The sequence below is a fragment of the Macaca nemestrina genome, chromosome 7, assembly GCF_043159975.1.
Source record: "Macaca nemestrina isolate mMacNem1 chromosome 7, mMacNem.hap1, whole genome shotgun sequence".
Lineage (NCBI taxonomy): Eukaryota > Metazoa > Chordata > Mammalia > Primates > Cercopithecidae > Macaca > Macaca nemestrina.
Genome location: NC_092131.1, coordinates 34,761,694 through 34,784,716, shown reverse-complemented (window position 1 = coordinate 34,784,716; position 23,023 = coordinate 34,761,694). Strand labels below are relative to the sequence as shown.

At 42.0% G+C, this 23,023-nt stretch overlaps 1 protein-coding gene and 1 non-coding gene across 5 annotated transcripts in view; one reads left to right on the top strand and one right to left on the bottom strand.

Annotated features, from left to right (window-relative positions):
- The window catches only part of LOC105494293 (presenilin 1), an 81,007-nt gene that overhangs the window by 20,832 nt on the left and 37,152 nt on the right, over positions 1 to 23,023 (top strand). For all 4 annotated transcript variants that reach the window (XM_011762593.3, XM_011762589.2, XM_071099900.1 and 1 more), the window contains 2 exons: positions 15,335 to 15,585; positions 18,124 to 18,265. In XM_011762593.3, the coding sequence (XP_011760895.1) occupies positions 15,335 to 15,585; positions 18,124 to 18,265 (393 nt within the window). The remainder of the gene's footprint in view (positions 1 to 15,334; positions 15,586 to 18,123; positions 18,266 to 23,023) is intronic.
- Positions 5,469 to 5,532, bottom strand: LOC112425144 (U7 small nuclear RNA). The gene has a single exon (XR_003016154.1). It is a non-coding gene; the product is annotated as a U7 small nuclear RNA (small nuclear RNA).

Genomic DNA, 23,023 nt, shown 5'->3' with positions numbered 1-23,023 from the left:
TGCTTGAACCCAGGAGGCAGAGGTTGCAGTGAGCTGAGATCGTGCCATTGCACTCCAACCTAAGCAACAGAGTGAGTCTCTGTCTGAAAAAAACAAAAAAACAAAACAACTTACAGATTCTTGTCTGGCTTCTTTCTTTCAGCATAATTATTTTGAAATTCGTCAATGTTATGTGGTTCCTTTTTATTGCTGAGTCGTATACCACAGTTTTTCATCTATTTATTTGTTGGTAGATATTTGGATTTTCAGTTCTGAAGCATTACAGATAGTGGCTGCTATGGATACTTATGTACAGGTCTTTGTATGGGCATATGCTTTAATTTATCTTGGGCAAATACCTAGGAGTAAAATATGATCCAGTACGGTTAGGTGTATATTTAGCTTTTTTTTTCTGTCTATCTGTCTTATCTATTTTTGAGATGGAGTTTCGCTCTTGTCGCCCAGGCTGGAGTGCAGTGGCGAAGTCTTGGCTCTCTGCAACCTCTGCCTCCTGGTGATTCTCCTGCCTCAGCCTCCTCGTAGCTGGGATTACAGGTGCCTGCCACCACGCCTAGCTAATTTTTGTATTTTCAGTAGAGACTGGGTTTCTCCATGTTGGCCAGGCTGGTCTTGAACTTCTGATCTCAAGTGATCTGCCTGTCTCAGCCTCCCGAAGTGCTGGAATTACAGGTGTGAGCCACCACACCTGGCCAGTTTTTATTTATGTTTTTTATAGAAGATGGAGTCTCTCTATGTTTCATAGGCTGGTCTTGAACTCTAGGCCTCAAGTGATCCTCCCGCCTTGGCTTACCAAAGTGCTGGGATTACAGGCATGAGCCTCTATGCCCAGCCTTATATTTAACCTTTTTGAGGTACTACCAAACAACTCTCCAAACTGGTTGTATAATTTTACGTTTCTACCAGCAGTTCAAGTTCCAGTTCCTCCACATCCTGTCAGTACTTGATACTGTCAGTCTTTTAAATTTTTTAGCTCTTATAAAAGGTATATAGTTATATCTCATTTTGGTTTTAATTTACATTTCTCTATTGAGTAATGATGTTGAGTATGTTTTCATGTACTTGTCATCCTGATACCTTCTTTGGTGACTTGTCTGTTGAAATCTCTTGCCCATTTAAAAATTGCTTTCTCATTGGATTTTGAGAATTATTTACATAGTCTGGATACAAGTCCTCTGTAATATATATAATTTGCAAATGTTTTCTCCCAGACTGCGGCTATTCTTTTTATTAACAGTGGTTTTTGAAGGGCAGATTTTTTTTTTTTTTTTTTTTAAAGAGACAGGGTCTTGCGCTGTCACCCAGGCTTGAGTTTGGTGGTGTGATTATAGCTCACTGCAGCCTCAAACTCCTGAGCTCAAAGAATTCTTCTGCCTCATTCTTCCAAATAGCTGGGACTACAGATGTGTGCCACTGCACCCAGCTAATTCAGTTTGTATTTCATTGATTGCGTTTTTGGTGTCACATCTTAAGAAACTTTGGCCTACCTCAAGTTCTCAGGAGTTTTTTCCTACATTTTCTTCTGGAAGCTTTATAGTTTCGTGTTTTACATTAGGTCTGTGATCCTTTTCAAGTTGATTATATACATAGTCCAAGGTATGGATCAAAGTTCATTTTTCTGCATATGGATATTCAGTTGTTTCAGCACTGTTTGTTTTAAAAAAACTCTTTTCTCCACCGAAGTGCCTTTGTACCTTTGCGAAAATCAGTTGTCCATATGTGTGTCAATCTGTTCCATCAGTCATGGGTCTCATGGGGAGGCTTCTGGATTTGAAAAACTGAAACTATACTCATTGAACAACTTTATACCCATTGAACAACTCCCTATTTTCCATTTCTCTCAGCCCGTGGCAGTATACTTTCTTTTTCTATAACATTGACTACTTGAGTTTTGTGGGTTTTTTTTTTGTTTGTTTTTTGTTTTTTTTTTTTTTTGTTTTTTTGTTTTTTTGTTTTTAAAGACAAGATCTCGCTCTGTCACCCAGGCTAGAGTACAGTGGCATGATCTTGGCTCATGGTAGCCTTCACCTCCTGGGCTCAAGCGGTCTTCCCACCTCAGTCTCCTGAGTAACTGGAACTACAGGCGCACACCATCATGCGTCACTAATTTTTAAATTTTTTTGTAGAGACGAGTTCTCACCATATTGGCCAGGCTGATCTCAAACTCCTGGGCTTAAGTAATCCTCCCACTTCGGCCTCCCAAAATACTGAGATTATGGGTGTGAGCCATCATGCCCAGCTGGCTAGACAGTTCATATAAGTGGAATCAGACATTATTTCTCTTTTTGTGACTTGCTTATTTTGCTTAGCGTAAGGTCCTCAAGGTTCATCTATATTGTGGCATGTGACAAGATTTCCTTTTTAAGAGGTAATATTCTGTGTTATGTATATACCACATATCTATGAGTAGACATTTGGGTTACTTCCACTTCTTGGCTATACTGAATAATGCTGTGGTGAAAGTGGCTATGCACATACCTGTTTGAGGTCTTGTTTGTAATTCAATTCTTTTTTATGTATACTCATTGGTATATATATATACACATGGGATTGCTGGGTCATATGGTAGTTTTTAATTTTTCGAGGAACCTCCATATTGTTTTCCATGGTGGCTATACCATTTTACATTCCCACCAGCAGTGCATAGTGGTCCCAATTTCTTCACAACTTTACCACCACTTGTTACTTTCTGTTTTTTGGTAGTGGCCATCCTAACAGTTGTAGTATTTTTTTGCATTTTTCTAATGATTAGTGATGTTGAGCATCTTTTTTTTCCCCCCATTATTACACAGATGTAGAGCTTCTTTTCATATGCTTCTTGACTATTTGTATATCTTCTTTGAAGAAATATCTGTTCAAGTCCTTTGCCCATTTAAAAAATCTGATTATTTGTTTTTTTCCAGTTGTTTAATTATAGGACTTTTTTTTTTCTTTTTTTTTTGAGATGGAGTCTTGCTCTGTCACCCATGCTGGAGTGCAGTGGCGCGATCTTGGCTTACTGCAAGCTCTGCCTCCCAGGTTTATGCTATTGTAGGACTTTTTAATGTATTCTGGATATTAATCTCTTACCAGATACATGATTTGCAATTTTTTTTTTGTTTGTTTGTTTGTTTTGATACAGGGTTTTACTCTGTCACCCAGGCTGGAGTAAAGTGATGCAATCTGGGCTCACTGCAACTTCCGCCTCCCAGGCTCAAGTGATACTCCCATCTCAGCCTCCTGAGTAGCTGGGACTATAGGCACACACCACCACACACAGCTAATTTTTGTATTTTTTGTAGAGACGGAGTTTCACCATGTTGCCCAGACTGGCCTTGAACTCCCGGGCTCAAGCAATCCACCTGCCTTAGCCTCCTGAAGTGCTGGGATTGTAGACCTGAGCCACCACACCCAGCCTGATTTGCAGATATTTTCTCCAGTTCTGTAGGTTGCCTTTTCACTCTGATGACTGCTTCCTGTGGTGTGTAGAAGTTTTAAAACTTGGTGTAGACCCATTTGTCTATTTTTGTTTTTGTTCTTTAATTTCTCTTAGCAATATTTTGTAAATTTTGTACAATATTTTGTAAATTTCTTTTTTTTTTTTTTTTTTTTTTTTTGAGACGGAGTCTCGCTCTGTTGCCCAGGCTGGAGTGCAGTGGCCGGATCTCAGCTCACTGCAAGCTCCGCCTCCCGGGTTCAGGCCATTCTCCTGCCTCAGCCTCCCGATTAGCTGGGACTACAGGCGCCCGCCGCCTCACCCGGCTAGTTTTTTGTATTTTTTAGTAGAGACGGGGTTTCACCGTTTTAGCCAGGATGGTCTCGATCTCCTGACCTCGTGATCTGCCCGCCTCGGCCTCCCAAAGTGCTGGGATTACAGGCTTGAGCCACCGCGCCCGGCCTGTAAATTTCATTGTACCGGATATTTGGGGATCTGTAAGACTACCCCCAGGTTCAGTAATTTGCTAGAAAGACTCAACTCAGAAAAGGTTTTATACTCAAATTGTAGTTTAATACATTGAAATGATACAGATTAGCAACAGAAAAAGACACATAGGGCAGGGTCCAGGAGACACCACCAGGCACAAGCAGTCAATAGTCCTCTCCCAGTGGAGTTGTGCACACAGTGCTTAATTTTTCCAGCAACAGTGTATGACAACACACGTGGAATATTGGCAACCTGGGAAGCTCGCTGAGCCGTGGTGTCCGGGTCACACGTGGCTGACCTCAGTTCTCTGGCTTCTTCAGAGGCCAAGCTGATACCGTGTGACTCAAGGCCCTCACCATAGATCACATTGTTAGCAGAAACTTGTTGGCATGACCCAGTGCCTCATGTAAACAAGGGAAATTGTTTTTCTTTTTAATTAATTTAATTTTTTTTTTTTTTTTTTTTGAGACGGAGTCTTGCTCTGTCACCCAGGCTGGAGTGCAGTGGCCGGATCTCAGCTCACTGCAAGCTCCTCCTCTCGGGTTCACGCCATTCTCCTGCCTCAGCCTCCCGAGTAGCTGGGACTACAGGCACCCGCCACTTCGCCCGACTAGTTTTTTTTTGTATTTTTTAGTAGAGACGGGGTTTCACCGTATTAGCCAGGATGGTCTCGATCTCCTGACCTCATGATCCGCCCGTCTCGGCCTCCCAAAGTGCTGGGATTACAGGCTTGAGCCACCGCGCCCGGCCTTTTTTTTTTTTTTTAAGATGGAATCTCACTCTGTCACAGTGGTGTGATCTGAGTGGTGTGATCTGAGCTCACAGCAAACTTTGCCTCCCAGGTTCAAGAGATTCTCATGCCTCAGTCTCCCCAGTAGCTGGAATTAAGGCATGCACCACCACACCCGGCTAATTTTTGTATTTTTAGTAGAGCTGGGGTTTCACCGTGCTGGTCAGGCTGGTCTTAAACTCCTGACCTCAAGTGGTCCACTCGCCTCAGCCTCCCAAAGTGCTGGAATTACAGGGATGAGCCACTGCACCCACCCAGGAAGTCTTAACAGGCCGGATATTCTAAGGGTTTAGAGGTTGTCTTCCAGGAGCTGGGAAGGGAAAGAATCCTTTTTTGGCCTGTGCAGAGTTTGAACAACCTTGATGTGCTGAGTTACTCCCTTTACTGTATAGCAGGCCTTGTACATCTTTTCATCCTTCAGGTTTCAGGTCATGTTGTGGTACTTCCTCAGCCAGGTATTTTCTGGCCATATTATTTAAAAGTAGTCCCATACCAGGTGTTTTTTTTTATCACATCACCTTGTTTATTCCTTTTTTTTTTTTTTTTTTTAACTTCCTTGTGGAGCTGGGCTAGCCCATAGGCAGTACACTGAGAGCAGCCTGTTTATTCCTTTTATAGTACTATCCCACTGTGTAATTATCCTGTTTATTGTCTGTCTCCCTCTGCTTGAAAGCAGTTCATGAGAGCCAGGAACCTTATCTGTTTGCTCCCTGTTGTATCCCTGGCACTGCACTTAGCACAGTGTCTGGCACATAGCTGGCACTTACCTTTTTTAGGGGGGACAGTTCCCAGTGAAAACTAGAAAAATCGCTAGACAAATTTTAAAAGAGCTGTAACACTTATTTTTAAAATTAATTAATAATTAGTGATTAGAAATTAAGACCGGGCAGAGTGGTTCACGCCTGTAATCCCAGCACTTTGGGAGGTCAGGGGTGGGCGGATTACCTGAGGTCAGGAGTTTGGCTAACATGGTGAAACCCCGTTTCTACTTAAAAAAAACAAAAAAAAACAAAAACAAAAATTAACCAGGTGTGGTGATACGCGCCTGTAATCCCAGCTACTTGGGAGACTGAGGCAGGAGAATCACTTGAACCTGGGAGGCCGAGGTTGCAGTGAGCCGAGATCGCACCACTGCACTCCAGCCTGGGCAACAAGAGCAAAACTCCATCTCAAAAAAAAAAAAAGTTAAAGTCAAATAGAAAAAGGACATAGATGAAAAAGCACTCAACTGTCCTGATAATAAGAGAAATAGATATTAAAATTATGCCGAGATTCCATATTTCTCCCATCAGATTGGTAAAAATCTAAGCACTTGCTAACATAAGGTGTTAGCAACAGTGTGGTGAAGTAGGCAATCTCTTGCATTGCTGAGTCTCTAAATTGGTGTAATCCATAGGGAGGGCAATTTGGCATGCTCTCTCTCTCTCTCTCTCTCTCTCGCTTGCTCTCTCTCTTTCTCTCTCTCTCTCTCTCTCTCTCGCTTGCTCTCTCTCTTTCTCTTTCTCATACCTGCAGTCCCAGCTGCTCAGGAGGCTGAGGTGGGAGGATTGCTTGAGCTTGGGAGGTCAAGACTGTGGTAAGCTGTGACTATGCCACTGCACTCCAGCCTAGTGACAGAGAATCTATCTCAAAAATAAGAAGAATGAGGATATTCTTTATGTACTGATGTGTAGAAAAATCTCTTAAGATACATAGTTAAGTGGAGAAAACAAAATGCTGCATGGTACATTTACTGTACTACCATTTGTGTGAAAAGGGGGAGTAAGAGTGTGTGTTTGTATTTGCTTGCATATGTAGAAAGAAACTTGGAAAGGATTCACAGGAGAACAATAACAGTAGTAAGCAGGGGGATTAGGAAACTAGGTATATATTAAGAGGCAGATTTTATACTCTATACCTTTTAATACTTTCTTTGAAACCACGTAAATGTTTCACCTGTGTATTTATTTATTTTATTTTTAATTTTTGCTTTACCTGCTTTTAACAAATAAATTGTACTTTTTTTGAAGAGCCCTGTTTTTCCTTTCGATTATTATCTGTAGATTCTTATGTCACATTTTACTTTAATAGCACATTTAAACAGAATACAGTCTTTAAATGGAAGCTGACAATTTATTTCCCTGGAGAATTTTTGAAGTACAATAACATTTGATTGATTGAACTTTATTTAGTAAGAATTCTTAGCACACTCCCTCCCAGGCACACCTACATGGTGCTTCATTTTCAGTGAACTACAAATCTCTGAAACCCAAAACTCCAATCTAAAAGTACAAGACGGCTGGACTCGATGGCTCATGCCTGTAATCCCAGCACTTTGGGAGGATTTCTTGAGCCCAGAAGTTCAAGACCAGCTTGGGCAACATGGTGAAGCTTTGTCTCTACAAAAAATTAGCCAGGCTTCACAAACAGTCTTTTAGGAATCATTCATTAATTAACTCAACAAATATTTATTGAGTACAGGAGACACTAGAGATCCAGCAAAGATCAAGAACTTGTGCTGTCCTTGGAGAAAATTTATATTCGAAGGAGATAAAGATGAATAATCAAGTAACAAACAGGAGCTACATCAAATGATCACAAGTACGATTCAGAGAATTAAAACCAGCAGATCAATGTAGAGAAAGGGTTCCTTACATTCGATAGTCAGGAAATTCTCTCTCTACCAGGAGGGAACTGAGTGACAAGGAACAGTCAGGTGGGAGAAGGACATTCCAGATGAACCAGCCCTGAGTGGGGAACTAGAAGGCCAGTTTGAGAAAAGGAATGGAGAGAGGAGGAACAGTCTGTGGTCAGAGCAAGGAACAAACCGTTTTAGACTTCACGAGCCTAAGAAGTTTTGATTCTGTTATGAGCATGACAAGAAGCCATGTAATCGAGTTTTAAAGGAATGATGTGATCTCATTTTGTTTAAAAAAAAAAAAAAAATCATCCTGGCTATAGTGTGGAGAATGGACTAGGGGAGCATAAAAGCAGAAAGACCAAATTAGAAGCCTATTAACAGTAATCCAAATGACAGGTAATAGTGGTTTGAACCACAAAGATTGTGGACATAGAAAGAAGTAGATAGGTCCAGGAGGTGTTTTGGAGGTATTCTGGCAGAATTTGCGGGCTGACTAGACAGAGGTACTAAGGAAGGGAAAGAAAGAAAGAATAATTCGTAGATTTGGGACTTCCTAGAATCTGGGAGAATGGTACTGCTGTTTACTGAGATAAATGGAGAAGACAGAGGAGAAGCTTAGAATAGAGTTCTGGGAAAGGTCAGAGATGGAGATCAACATTTGGGAAACAGATTTTTCTAATTCCATAGTGCCTATGATTTTCTGTTGATAGACTAAAAATGTCTGGAATTTTATATGCAGTTTCATCTGGACTGTACCCTAAGAGGAGATCAGTTATACCTTTGCACCTGCTAGTAGCCATAGGAATGTTTATATGTAGAATAAATGGTAAAACTACTGAATGCTTAATATGTGCCAGACACCATGAGATATGTCTTTCAAGTACTATCCCAGTAGAATTTACAACTCTATCAGGAGATACTTTTTTCTCACCATTTTACAGATGAAGACATTGAAGTTCAACGAGGTTAAATAACTTGTCCCAAATCACACTATATAGAAGAGAAATCCAAATCCTGGTAGTCTGACCCCAGAACTTGGGCTAATTACTACTATATAATACAGTGTCACTGGGGTAAACCCAAGATATGATAACGTAAGTTAGAGACTTTTAAATTCCAAATCTCACACACTATGATTTCACCCATAAAATATAGTGATTCAGCCATAGTCTTCTGATTAATTGGAGTACCCTATAAAATACTTTAGGAACTTGCTTCTTTTATTTGCATATATATATGTTCATTCATAAATTAAATCTGGACAGCCAATGAATCTGCCATTTTTGTCTGTAACCAACACTTCTGTCACCAAATTGTACTTTTTTTTGTTTTTTTTTTTTTGAGACGGAATCTCATTCTGTCACCCAGGGTGGAGTGCAGTGGCACAATCTTGGCTTACTGCAACCTCTGCCTCCTGGGTTCAAGCGATTCGCCTGCCTAAGCCTCCCAAGTAGCTGGGATTACAGGTGCCCACCACCACGCTGGCTAATTTTTATATTTTTAATAGAGACAAGGTTTCACCATGTTGGCCAGGCTGGTCTTGAATTCCTGACTTCAGGTGATCCGCCTGCCTCAGCCTCCCAGAGTGCTGGGGTTACAGGCATGAGCCACCACGCCCAGCCCAAATTGTACTTTTTTTAAATAAAGAAATTAAAACAGTATCTTTTTCCTTAAAGATGGTGTCTCACTACATTCCCTGGGCTGCACTTGACTATAGGTGTGTGCCACCATTCCTGAAAACAAAATCAGTTTTGAAAGTAGTATCTGGGCTGGGCATGGTGGCTCACACCTTTAATCCCAGCACTTTGGGAGGCTGAGGCGAGCAGATCACCTGAGGTCAGGAGTTCAAGACCAGCCTGACCAACATGGATAAGACCCCGTCTCTACTAAAAATACAAAAAATTAGCCAGGCGTGGTGGTGCATGCCTGTATATCCTAGCTACTCAGGAGGCTGAGGCAGGAGAATTGCTTGAACCCAGGAAGCAGAGGTTGTGGTGAGCCGAGATCGCGCCATTGCACTCCAGTCTGGGCAACAAGAGCAAAACTCCATTAAAAAAAAAAAAAAAGGTGGTATCTGACCAGGCGCACTGGCTCATGCCTGTAATCCCAGCATTTTGTGAGGCCGAGGTGGGTGGATCATGAGGTCAGGAGTTCGAGACCAGCCTGGCCAACATGGTGAAACCCTGTCTCTACTAAAATACAAAAATTAGCTGGCGCAGTGGCGGATGCCTGTAATCCCAGCTACTCGGGAGGCTGAGGCAGGAGAATCGCTTGAACCTGGGAGGCAGAGGTTGCAGTGAACCGAGATTGTGCCACTGCACTCTAGCCTGGGTGACAGAGCAAGACTCTGTCTCGGAAGGAAAAAAAAAAAAGTGTCCATGGCTAGGCACAGTGGCTCACGCATGTAATCCTAGCACTTCAGGAGGTAGAGGTGGGTGAATCACTTGAGGCCAGGAGTTTGAGACCAGCCTGACCAACATGGTGAAACTCTGTCTCTACTAAAAATACAAAAGTTAGCCGGGTGTTGTGGCACACACCTGTAATCCCAGCTCCTCGGGAGGCTGAGGCACGAGAATCGCTTGAACCTGGGAGGCAGAGGTTTCAGTGAGCCAAGATTGTGCCACTACTAGGCGACTGAATGAGACTCTGTCTCTAAAATAATAATAATAATAATAATAAAAGTAGTGTCCAACATACTACAAAGAGGAAGGGTTTGTGAATGTGTATATTACTGTTAAGTTAAACAGTGTTCTAGTATCCATCTCATTATCAGCCTTGGGCAGGGCAGGGCAGGGCAGGGCAGGGCAGGGTTGAGTTGGCTAATGTTCATTATAAACCAGATCATCCGGTTGGGGACCGTGAATGAGCATATGATTGCCCCTTTCATGCTAGACTTAGCTAATTAAACTGTTCATATGACCTAAACTGATGGCTGTGGTGCCATAGAAAGAAAACAAGTTTTGAGGCAAGAGACCTTAGTTTGATTCCTACCTCTGCTGTTTTCTGGTTGTGAGATTTTGGATCAGTTGCTTTTGTGTTCATTTACCAAAACTTCTCCAGACAAAAAGAATAAGTAAGATAATGTGACAGTGCCTTGTAAATATCAAATACTATATAGAGATAGCTATTATTACTTGTATGTTTATTGTGAACATTAATCAGCCAATCAAGTTGTTCAGACTTGTACTGCTGAACATCAATTGCAGATATAACTTTCTTGGCAGATGACTTAGTCACCTCCTTCTGTGGAAGAATAAAAGTATGAATTCTCAATTCTCCTGCTTCTTGCTGTCTATCACACTATGTTCTGGTCCCTTTGGCCTCACCTTCTGTATAACCATTTCCATTCTACTGGGCTTTAGCCACTCTGGTGACTTGTGTTCAGCAAAAATAATCTTTCTTTTTTTTTTTTTTTTTTTTTTTTTTGAGACGGAGTCTGGCTCTGTCACCCAGGCTGGAGTGCAGTGGCGCGATCTCGGCTCACTGCAAGCTCCGCCTCCCGGGTTTACGCCATTCTCCTGTCTCAGCCTCCCGAGTAGCTGGGACTACAGGCGCCCGCCACCTCGCCCGGCTAGTTTTTTGTATTTTTTAGTAGAGACGGGGTTTCACCGTGTTAGCCAGGATGGTCTCGATCTCCTGACCTCGTGATCTGCCCGTCTCGGCCTCCCAAAGTGCTGGGATTACAGGCTTGAGCCACCGCGCCCGGCCTAAAAATAATCTTTCTTGATGGGTGGTATAGATATTTCTACCTTTTATGCTTTAGAATAGTTTCCTTTCCATTTCTCGTAGGGTTTGGGTCTTCATAACTGTTTGAAGAGAAATCCTGACTTCCAGACTGAAGGAGAGGGCACCATGCCTTTATATCGCCAGCCTCTGTCTTTTTTTTGTTCCCCTCTGTCTTAGTTCATTTTGTATTGCTATAACAGAATACCGCAGACTGGGTGATTTATTTATTTATTTATTTATTTGTTGTTTGTTTTCTTCTTCTTTGTATCTTTTATTTATTTATTTTTTATCTTTTTGAGACTGGGTGATTTATAAAGAAAAGAAATTTATTCAACTCATGGTTCTTGAGGCTGGAAAGTCCAAGAGTATATGGTACCAGCACCTGAGGAGGATTATCCCTTGGTGGATAGGCAGAAGGGCAAGAGAGAGCTTGCTTTTGTAACAAAGTCACTCCCACGATAACTAACCTACTCCTGCGATAGCGACATAACAGGTTCAGTATCCCTGATTTGAAAGTCTGAAATTCAAAGTGCTCCCAAATCCGAACCTTTCTTTTTTTTTTTTTTTTTTTTGAGACGGAGTCTTGCTCTGTTGCCCAGGCTGGAGTGCAGTGGCCAGATCTCGGCTCACTGCAAGCTCTGCTTCCCGGGTTCACGCCATTCTCCTGCCTCAGCCTCCCCAGTAGCTGGGACTACAGGCGCCCGCCACCTCGCCCGGCTAGTTTTTTGTATTTTTTAGTAGAGACGGAGTTTCACCGTGTCAGCCAGGATGGTCTCGATCTCCTGACCTCGTGATCCGCCCGCCTCGGCCTCCCTAAGTGCTGGGATTACAGGCTTGAGCCACCGTGCCCGGCCCCGAACCTTTCTGAGTACCAGTGTGATGCTCAAAGGCAATGCTTATTGGAGCGTTTTAGATTTTGGATTTTTAGATTTGGTATGTTAAACCTGTAAGTATAATGGAAATATTCAAAAATGCAAAATCTGAAACACTTCTGGTCCCAAACATTTCAGATAAAGGATACTGAACCTGTAATCCATTCATGAAGGCAGAGTCCTCATGACCCAGTCACTTCCTAAAGGCCTCACCTCTTGATACCACCACAATGGCAACCAAGTTTCCAGTACATGAACTTTCCAGGGGAACATTCAAACTATAGCACCCTCCTTTATCCCTTATCCTATTCCATTAGTTTTAATACCCACTTTGTCTCTTCCTCTAGTCTTCAGTCTACGCTTTGACGTGGTAAGTATGCTCAAGTTTCTAAGAGCTCTAAAATAACGTTTTCTGGTTTTGTCTTCCTTTCCAGTGGGGTTGGATAAAATAACTTTTTCAAGTTAAATCGCTCTCTATTGCAAGCCTCTTCCACCTTTTTTTTTTTTTTTTTTTTTTGCTTCGAAGAATGATTGCTTTTACCTTCTCAATTCTCAATCATTTTCCAGCCCATTGTGATTTAGGACATTGATACAGAAGGGCTGGGCTCCCGGCTAAATTCCACCCTTAAACCTGGAACTGCAGCCCTAAGTGAAAACAGCTGACCCCATTTTTCCCCACCCAAATGTTGCCTCTTTGGCCTGCCATGCCCCTATCCTGTGCCCATAAAAATATTTCAGCTGGGCTGGGCACAGTGGCTCACTCCTATAATCCCAGCACTTTGGGAGACTGAGGCAGGTGGATCAGCTGAGGTCAGGAGTTGAAGACCAGCCTGGCCAACATGGCAAAACCCTATCTCTACTAAAAATACAAAAATTAGTTGGGCGTGGTGCTGGGCACCATAATCCCAGCTACTTGGGAGGATGAGGCAGGAGAATTGCTTGAACCCAGGCAGCGGAGCTTATAGTGAGCCCAGATTGTGCCGATGCACTCCAGCCTGGGCAACAGAGCGAGACTCTGTCTCAAAAACAAAACAAAACAAAAAAAAAACCAAAAGATTTCAGCAGCTGGCAGAACAATACAAGCAGCTGACGTCAGGGATATAAATGGCTGAGTGTTGGAAATACAAGCGACTGATTGTCAGAAATACAAGCAACTGAGCGTTGGTGATATAAGCGGCTGAGCAGTGAGCAGAAAAGCAGCTGAGCGTTGGAGACTATGGATGGATGTGGCTAACTTCAGGTGGTGCAGCTTTGGAGAATAGGCCCAGCCAGAGATGGCCTGGCTTCAGGAAAGATCACCTTCTTCCCATGCCATCCCCTTTTCAACTCTCTATCCTACTGAGAACCACTTCCATCGCGCAGTAAAATCTTCTGCATACACTACCCTTCGATCTGTTCGTGTGACCTGATTATTCCTGGACACTGGAAGAGAACCTGGGTGCCAAGAGGAGAGAGCAGGGGCTGCCACCCTGACCCTCCACTGAGCTGGCTGGCCCTTGGCCATCCCTGAATGGCAGAGTTGAAGGAGCATTGATTGTAACACACTTGGATGCTGCTGCGGGCCTGCACAGAGCCTGCTCCTGCCAGAGAGGAGCAACCGGCTGGTTCCTGCATTCGTTTGCTCTGGTTCCCACACTCACTCACTCGCTTGCACACTTCCTCTTGCAAGGGGTTTGAGTGTGTAGTGGCCGAGTAAACGAGCCACGCTCTGAGCCATGAGGGGGTCAAGGGAGTTATCCCGTCTCATCTCAACCCGACTTCCCTCTTCACTGTTTTCCCATTGCCAGTTCAGGGTCTTTTTAGCTCTCATCCTGCCATACTGTTGATGACACCTCTTTGATTTGTGCTCCACTTTTGGCTTCTGTGTTATATTGATTCCTGAGTTTTCTTCCCTCTCCTCTATTCTCTTAATCTCATTTTCTGGTTTTCTCCCATCACCTGCTGGTTAAGCTTAGGGGTTATTTACACTTCTCTCCTTGGTCATCTTTTTACTGTATTTTTCTCTCCACAGCTATTTCATCCATTTCTGAGGCTATAGAGACCATTGACTTCCTCTGACCCTTCTGAGCTTGAAAGTCCTATTGGTAACTGCCATTGGACTTGACTGCCTGGTTACGTCTCTAACTAAAGTACTTCTGTCTTCCAGTCTGCTTATCTTACTGTGTTCCATATCTCTACCAATGCTAGTTCCTTATGCTGGAAATCTCATTCATTGCCACTCAGTCAAGTTTGCTAAAAATGAAACAGCTGATTATGTCACTTCTTTGACCTTACCACTTTTTTGTGTGTGTGTGAGCCTTGCTTTGTCACCCAGGCTGGAATGTAGTGGCACAATCTCTGCTAACTGCAGCCTCCACCTCCCAGGTTCAGGTGATTCTCCTACCTTAGCCTCATGAGTAGCTGAGATTACAGACATGTGCCACCATGCCCGACTAATTTTTATATTTTTAGTAGAGACGGGGTTTCACCATGTTGGCCAGGCTGGTGTCAAACTCCTGACCTCAAGTGATGCGCCCACCTTGGCCTCCCAAAGTGCTGGGATTTCAGGCGCCCGGCCTGTTACTTCTTGATTATATGCTAAACAAGGGATGGATTACTCATGAGTTTTCTGGGAAAGAGGTGGACAATTCCCGGAACTAAGGATCCCTCCCCTTTTTAGACCATACAAGGTAACTTCTGGACTTTGCCATGGCATCTGTAAACTGTCATGGTGCCAGCAGGGAGTGTCTTTTAGCATGCTAATGTATTATAATTAGCGTATAGTGAGCAGTGAGGATGACCAGAGGTCACTCTGCTCACCATCTTGGTTTTGGTGGGTTTTGGTCAGCTTCTTTATTGCAACCTGTTTTATCAGCAAGGTCTTTATGGGCTGTATCTTGTGCTGACTTCCAGTCTCATCCCGTAACTAAGAGTACCTAACCTCCTGCGAATGCAGTCCAGTAGGTCTCGGCCTTATTTTACCCAGCCCCTATTCAAGATAGAGTTGCTCTGGTCCAAATGCCTCTGACACAAGGATTTTAAAGTCTTATTAATTAGGGTAAGAGAGTTCCTTGCGTAAGTGGTCTGAATCACAGAAAGCTGAATTTGAAAAAGGTGCTTGGAGCTGCAGCCAATAAACAAGGTTTAATGCAGGTGTCAGTCTTTAAGCTACATCTCAAAGGATAAGTACAATTGTATTTTGTTGGGATGAAAAGAGAGAATGGAGCAAGCCAAGACCCAGGTAAAAGAGAGGACCTGAGTGCCTTCAGTGAACAGTGATAGATAATCTAGACTTTTAAACTGCATACTTCCTATAAATTGTTTTTTCTTGCTTCAGGTTTTTAGAACTCATGTAGTGACAGGTCTGTTGTTAATCCCAGGTCTAACCGTTACCTTGATTCTGCTGAGAATCTGATTTACTGAAAACGTTTTTCTTGTACTTATAGAATGACAATAGAGAACGGCAGGAGCACAACGACAGGCGGAGCCTTGGCCACCCTGAGCCATTATCTAATGGACGACCCCAGGGTAACTCTCGGCAGGTGGTGGAGCAAGATGAAGAAGAAGATGAGGAGCTGACATTGAAATATGGCGCCAAACATGTGATCATGCTCTTTGTCCCCGTGACTCTCTGCATGGTGGTGGTCGTGGCTACCATCAAGTCAGTCAGCTTTTATACCCGGAAGGATGGGCAGCTGTACGTATAAGTTTTGTTTTATTATTCTCAAAGCCAGTGTGGCTTTTCTTTACAGCATATCATCATCACCTTGAAGGCCTCTGCATTGGAGGGGCAGGACTTAGCTAGAGAGTCCATCCTCTGTGATGGTCAGGAGCAGTTGAGAGCAAGGGGTTATTACTTGATGTTTTAAGTGGAGAAAAGGAACACTGCAGAAGTATGTTTCCTGTATGGTATTACTGGATAGGACTGAAGTTAGGCTGAATTGAACACATAAATTTTTTTCCACCTCAGGGCCATTGGGCGCCCATTACTTTTCTGCCTAGAGTATTCTCTCCTTTTCTGACTTTGGTGGATTAAATTCCTGTCATCCCTCTCCTCTTGGTGTTATGTATAAAGTTTCGGTGCCGCAAAAGAAATAGCACTAGAATATAAAATTTTCCTTTTAATTCTCAGCAAGGCAAGTTACTTCTCTATAGAAGGGTGCGCCCTTACAGATGGAACAATGGCAAGCGCACATTTGGACAAGGGAGGGGAAGGGGTTCTTACCCTGACACACGTGGTCCCTGATGCTATGTCGTTCCCCTATTGGCTAGGGTTAGACCACACAGGCTAAACTAATTCCAATTGGCTAATTTAAAGAGAATGATGGGGTGAGTGCTTTGGCAGGAGTCAGGGCAGGGCAGGTAGCAGGTAATTGGAATGAGGATGGAGCAGGTGATCAGAATAAAGGTGGAGGAGGTAATCAAAAAAGGTTGCTTTACAAGGAAGTTAAGTTTAAAAGTAGAAGGCAAATAATTGAACATACATATTGTTTGAAATTTAGAACTCACATCTAACATTGACTTAAATGTTAAATCCTCAAAGATAACATTCCTGTTTCTCCTAACACGATTAGGTCCTTCTTGGTATATTTTCTCATAGCAACTTGTTCTTTCTCACTTGTCACAATTTGCAAATATATATTTATTTACATTATTCATTTAATGCCTGATTTCCTTCTTTATTGCAAGGCCTGTGAGGGTACTGTGTCTCCGGGGTGAGGTGTATAATAAATGGCCAAACAAATCGTTAATTGGAAGGATGGATAACTAATTCAAGCCAGCACTCTCTAGACTCTTGGGGAGCTGTCATGTGGATTCCCCAGTGCTGCTGATGTCAGCCCTTGGCCTCCAAGAAAAATGCTTGATTCAAATGTCATCTAGTTCCATCTCTAGGACTCTCATGGGGCCCAAAGAAGAGTTGTAATTGAGTTTTAGAATTTGAAGTTGTGAAGTGTCTGAAAAACTACATGGTGTTCTGAAAACCAAACTTTTAGCCTTTTGGTAGAGCATCTGAGACAGCAGATGAAGGGCAGGGGTTAGAACTAGAGGGATTGAACAATATTATCCGTATAGGTTAGGGTTAGGTTTGGCAACATATTATAGAACAAACATTGGCAAGCTACAGCCACAGGCCAGATCTGCCTGCTAGCTTTCCACAAAGGTGTAATAACAAAGTTATTCACAAACTTGTGAATAAACTTTCTTTGGAACGTGACCATGCTCCTTGGTTTATACATTGTCTGTGGCTGCTTTCACACTACAGTAGCACAGCTGAGTGGTTGCCCTGGAGACCATATGGTCCACAGAGCTTAAAATATTCACTATCTGACTTTTTATAGAAATGTTTCTGACTTTGTTAATAGAAAATCAAAACAACTGGTTTAAATAATGCACATACTTTCTCTCTCGTAGAGTAGTGCAGAGGTAGGCAGTCCAGATTAGTACAGTGGCTTCACGTTCATCAAGGACTCAATCTCCTTCTTTCTTCTTTAGCTTCTAACCTCTAGGTTACTTCAGGGTCCACGCTGGAGCGCTAGCCTTCATTCTGACAGTAGGAAGGAGTAGGGGAGAAAAGAACATAGGACATGTCAGCAGAATTCACTCCTTTCTTAGATGTTCCATACACAACACATCTCCCTAAAAGTCATTGCCATTACTTGTTCTCATAGCTATTCATAAATACAAGGGAGTCAGAAGTAAAGTCTTTTTGGCTGGGAATATTGGCACCTGGAATAAAAATGTTTTTCTGTGAATGAGAAACAAGGGGAAGATGGATATGTGACATTATCTTAAGACAACTCCAGTTGCAATTACTCTACAGATGAGAGGCATTAATTATAAGCCATATTACCTTTCTTCTGACAATCACTTGTCAGCCCACATGGTTTCTGTGGCAGAATCTGGTTCTATAACAAGTTCCTAATAAGCTGTAGCCAAAAAACATTTGATGAGGTATTATAATTATTTCAATATAAAGCACCCACTAGATGGAGCCAGTGTCTGGTTCATATGTAAGTCCTTTCCATATATTAGATATTTTCTTTGAAGCAATTATTTTAGAGTGTAGCTGTTTTTCTCAGGTGAAAAATTCTTAGCTAGATTGGTGAGTTGGGGAAGAGTGACTTATAAGATATGAATTGAATCGAGAAAAAGAAAATTCTGTATTGGAGGTGGTAATGTGGTTGGGGATCTCCATTAACACTTACCTAGGGCTTTTGTGTTTGTTTTATTGTAGAATCTATACCCCATTCACAGAAGATACCGAGACTGTGGGCCAGAGAGCCCTGCACTCAATTCTGAATGCGGCCATCATGATCAGTGTCATTGTTGTCATGACTATCCTCCTGGTGGTTCTGTATAAATACAGGTGCTATAAGGTGAGCATGAGACACAGATCTTTGCTTTCCACCCTGTTCTTATGGTTGGGTATTCCTGTCACAGTAACTTAACTGATCTAGGAAAGAAAAAATGTTTTGTCTTCTAGAGCTAAGTTAGTTTTTAGTTTTGTTCCTCTTCACTGTGGAACATTCAAAAAATACAAAAAGGAAGCCAGGTGCATGTGTAATGCCAGGCTCAGAGGCTGAGGCAGGAGGATCGCTTGGGCCCAGGAATTCACAATCAGCTTGGGCAACATAGCAAGATCCTGTCTGTATTAAAGAAAACAAAAAACAAATATTGGAAGTATTTTATATGCATGGAATCTATATGTCATGAAAAAAGTAGTGTAAAATATATATATTATGATTAATTATCAAGAGTTAGTGATAATTCATATTATTTTGGATTTCAATGCCTTTTTAGGCCATTGTCTCAAACAATAAAACCAGAAAACAAAAAAGATATAACTGAAAAATAAACATTTTCATATAATAGCACAATCTAAGTGGGTTTTTGTTTGTTTGTTTGTTGAAACAGGGCTTTGCCCTGTCACCCAGCCTGGAGTGAAGTGCAGTGGCGCGATTTCGGCTCACTGCAGCCTCAACCCACCAGTTTCGAGCGATTCTCCTGCCTCTGCCTCCCCTTTAGCTGGAATTACAGGCGCCCACCACCACACTCAGCTAATTTTTGTATTTTTAGTAGAGACGGGGTTTCACCATGTTGGCCAGGCTGGTCTCAAACTCCTGGCCTCAAGTGAACTTCCCGCCTTGGTCTCCCAAAGTGCTGGGATTACAGGTATGAGCCACTGCGCCTGGCCCTAAGTGGTTTTAATATTTTGATTGACAGTATACTGAAGAAATACACTCTAAGACCTTTGTGAATCTCCTCATTCACAAGTAACACTATAGGATATAATGGTCCCTATAAAATACGGTATAACTAAAATCAGATTTTCATGTTAGAGTACAGAACAATAAAGCCATGTTCAGATGCTGGTATTAAACTCACTGGTGACTGGTCACACCTTGCCTAAACTGGTAGCCATCATGCACCCCCTCACCATCTCTACCGTATTACTTCATTCCTCGGAAAGTGGGGCGCTGGGAGGTTGTACAGGAAAGACACAGACACACCCTTCTCAGCCTCTCCTCCCCTAGCTCGCTCTTTTGCCAAGTGGCCTACTGCTGAGTTTCAGCCAACTAGCACGTTTCAGACTCATACCTTAGAAAAAGTTACACATTATCACAAGTCATGCACCTTTTAAGATCATTTTCAAATAATAGAAATTATAAATGTTCAGCCAGACATGGTGGCTCATGCCTGTAATCCCAGCACTTTGGGAGGCCAAGGCAGGAGGATTGCTTGAGGTCAGGAGTTTTTTTGTTGTTGTTGTTTTCCTCCCGAGACAAAGTCTCGCTCTTGTCCCACAGGCTGGAGTGCGATGGTTCGATCTTGGCTTACTGCAAGTTCTGCCTCCCGGGTTCAAGCCATTCTGCTGCCTCAGCCCCCTGAGTAGCTGGGATTACAGGCACCTGCCACCACGCCCGACTAATTTTTGTATTTTTGGTAAAGACTGGTTTTTATCATGTTGGCCATGGTTGGTCTAGAACCGCTGATCTCAGGTGATCCACCCGCCTCGGCCTTGCAAGTGCTGGGATTATAGGTGTGAGCCACTGTGCCCGGCCGAGGTCAGGGGTTTGAGACCAGCCTGAGCAACATAGTGAGACCTGTCTCTACCAAAAAAAAAAAAAATTACCTTTCCAAATGTTGGAATCTACTCTGTTTCTTTCTAGTATTTATTTCTGTATACTTTTCTAACATGGTTAAAATGTATAATCAGTATGTGTCCTTTTACTTTGGTGTGAGCATTTTTTCTATTATAAATTCTTAGAAAATATTTCTATGGCTATGAGATATTTGACTCAAGTACCTTATAATTTACTTCTCAAATGTCCCTGATGTTGCATATTTGTTTCTAGTGTTTCACTATTTTAAAAAACAGTAATGTCTGTCTTTATGCCTAGAGCTTTTTCAGTTTTTCAAATTATTTCCTTCGGGTAAAATCCTAGAAGTAGAATTTCTGGGGCAAATTATCTACGTATTTGTAACTCTCTTGGGATACAAAATCCCATTTTCAAAAAGCTTATATCAGTTTGTACTTAACACCGGTAGTGAATGAGAGTATCTCTCATACCTCACCAGTGCTGAATTTCTTTTTTAAAACTATGTGCTGGTTTTTATGGGTAAAGAAAATGTCTTAATTTGCATTTAGTTGGTTACTAGTAATATCAGTACCTTTCAATGCTTGTAAACTTTAAAATTATACAGAGTTTAACCTTGCTTGTTGAACATTTGAGTGAGTGGAAGTGTTAAGTGATAGCCGTCTGTAGAATCTGTTAGTAATGTATGGATACCATTAAAGATGACAGGTATGCGTGATGATGACAGGTTGTTACCAACACTCAGAAGGCCAAAAAGCAAGTGATATAAACCCATGCTGGGAAGCATTTGCCTCCCCCACTTTAAAAATGCTAGTTTCTTAATTCCTTTCTTTATCCCTTTTTCACCATATATATTTTGTCTGCATGTGTTTACTTGCCTTTGGTTTCCTTGCTTTAGTAGACTGATCTTGTGACTTTTACCAGGATCCCATTATACTTTTGTTCTTCTGTTTATTTCTCAGATTTTATTGGAGGGTGGAATTCTACTTTTTCTTTCTTATAATTTAGAATTTACATACAGATTTCCTGCCTTTCCCTTACAAAATACCTTTGTAATTGGATAGGTGGAGCTCTGGACTCAGAGTTCTTTCTCCTAGTAATCTTAGGAAATTATTTAGTTTTTCTGTATTTTCATATTTTCACACATAAAAGAGAAAGCACCATCTCTAAACTACCTCTTCTTTTCTCTGTTTTAAGCATGTATGGGTTTTCCCAGTCTTGGGCAGTGACATGTACAGGACAGGTATCGCTTTACATCCGCCTTGTTTAATTTAAATACGAACTCTTTGAGGTAACCCCTACTATTATCCCAGTTTTATGGATGAGGCACTGAGGCAGGGGTCACACAGCTAGTGTGGGTCAGAACCTAATGGGTCAGAATGGATATTTGAGTACAGAGTTTGGCCTGGATTGACACACACAGCTATTACATAAGATTCCTCTCACATTCAGTCCTCAGCTCCCTGAAGTGTGGGTTCTCTTTTCATGCCTCCATGGAAACTGCGTATCATGTGGTTACCAGTTTTTCCTTTGGTCGTATCTGCTGATGTTTTTGAACCTGATTTTTCTGGACCTTATTGCCATTTGACTTATTTATTGCCTCCCGCTTCACATTGATTCTGGCTTTTGCTTTTCTTCCTACTTTGGTCCTCTTTGCAGTTTCCTAAAGCTAACCAGCCATGATTCTCAGATGATGGACTTTTTCGTCTCTCCCATTACTTCTTGGGAAATTATATTTTAATCTCATGGTTTAAATTTTCATCCTTAAACATAACTTTTAATGGAGTATTTTTAGCCCAGAAGGGCCCGTGGTTGGTTTGTTTTCTGCTTTGCATATCTCTTCTACTCAGATACCTGGTAGCATGTAAATCGAACGACTTATCCTTTATACCATTTCATTATCATCAGTAGGACTGCTTTGCTGGGGTTGTGTGTGTGTGTGTGTGTGTGTGTGTGTGTGTGTGTGTGTGAGGTGAAGTCTTGCTTTGTCACCTAAGCTAGAGTGTTAGGATTACAGGCATGAGCCGCTATGCCAGGACAGCTGTTTTCTTCTAGTATTATTTGCCCTCTGTCTGAACATCTTCCTTTAGTAATTCTTTTAGAGCAAGTCAGCTGACCTCAATTTGTTTCAAGTTTTCTTCACCTTAGGATGTTTTAATTTTACCTTTATTACTGAAGGATATTGTTACTGGGCAGAAAATTGTCTTGATGTTTCCCCTTTTTCAGCATTTAAAAAATGCTATTCTACTTTCTCTTAGCTTCCCTGGTTTCTGATAAAAATCAGTCATTTGAATCACTGTTCTTCTATAAGTAATACATTGTTTTGTTCTGGTCACTTTCAAAATTTTCTTTTTCTTTTCAGCAGTTATGGAACTGTGGGAGGATTTCTTTGTTCATTCTGTTCGGAGTTCACTGAGCTTTTTGAATCTCTAGGTTTATGTCTTTACCAAATTTGGAAAATTTTCAACCATTATTTCTTCAAAATTTTTCTGTACCACATTCTTTACTCTCTTCTTTTTTTTTTTTTTTTTTTTGAGTTGGAGTCTCACTCTGTCACCCAGGCTGGAGTGCAGTGTTGCGATCTTGGTTCATTGCAACCTCTGCCTCCCTGGTTCAAGTGATTCTCCTGCCTCAGCCTCTCAAAGTGCTGGGATTATGGGTGCCTGTTACCATGCCTGGCTAATTTTGTTAATTTTTAGTAGAGACAGGGTTTTACCATATTGACCAGGCTGGTCTTGAACTCCTGGCCTTAAGTATTTTGCCTGCTTGGGCCTCCCAAAGTGCTGGGTTACAGGTGTGAGCCACCACACTCGGCTTTTTTTTTTCTTCTTTTTATTTTGATTTTGAGACTGAGTCTTGCTTTGTTAGCCAGGCTGGAGTGCGGTGGTGCAATCTTGGCTCACTGCAACCTCTGCCTCCCTGATTCAAGCTATTCTCCTGCCTCAGCCTCCCAGAGTGCTGGGATTATGGGTGCCTGTTACCATGCTTGGCTAATATTGTTAATTTTTAGTAGAGACGGGGTTTTACCACATTGAC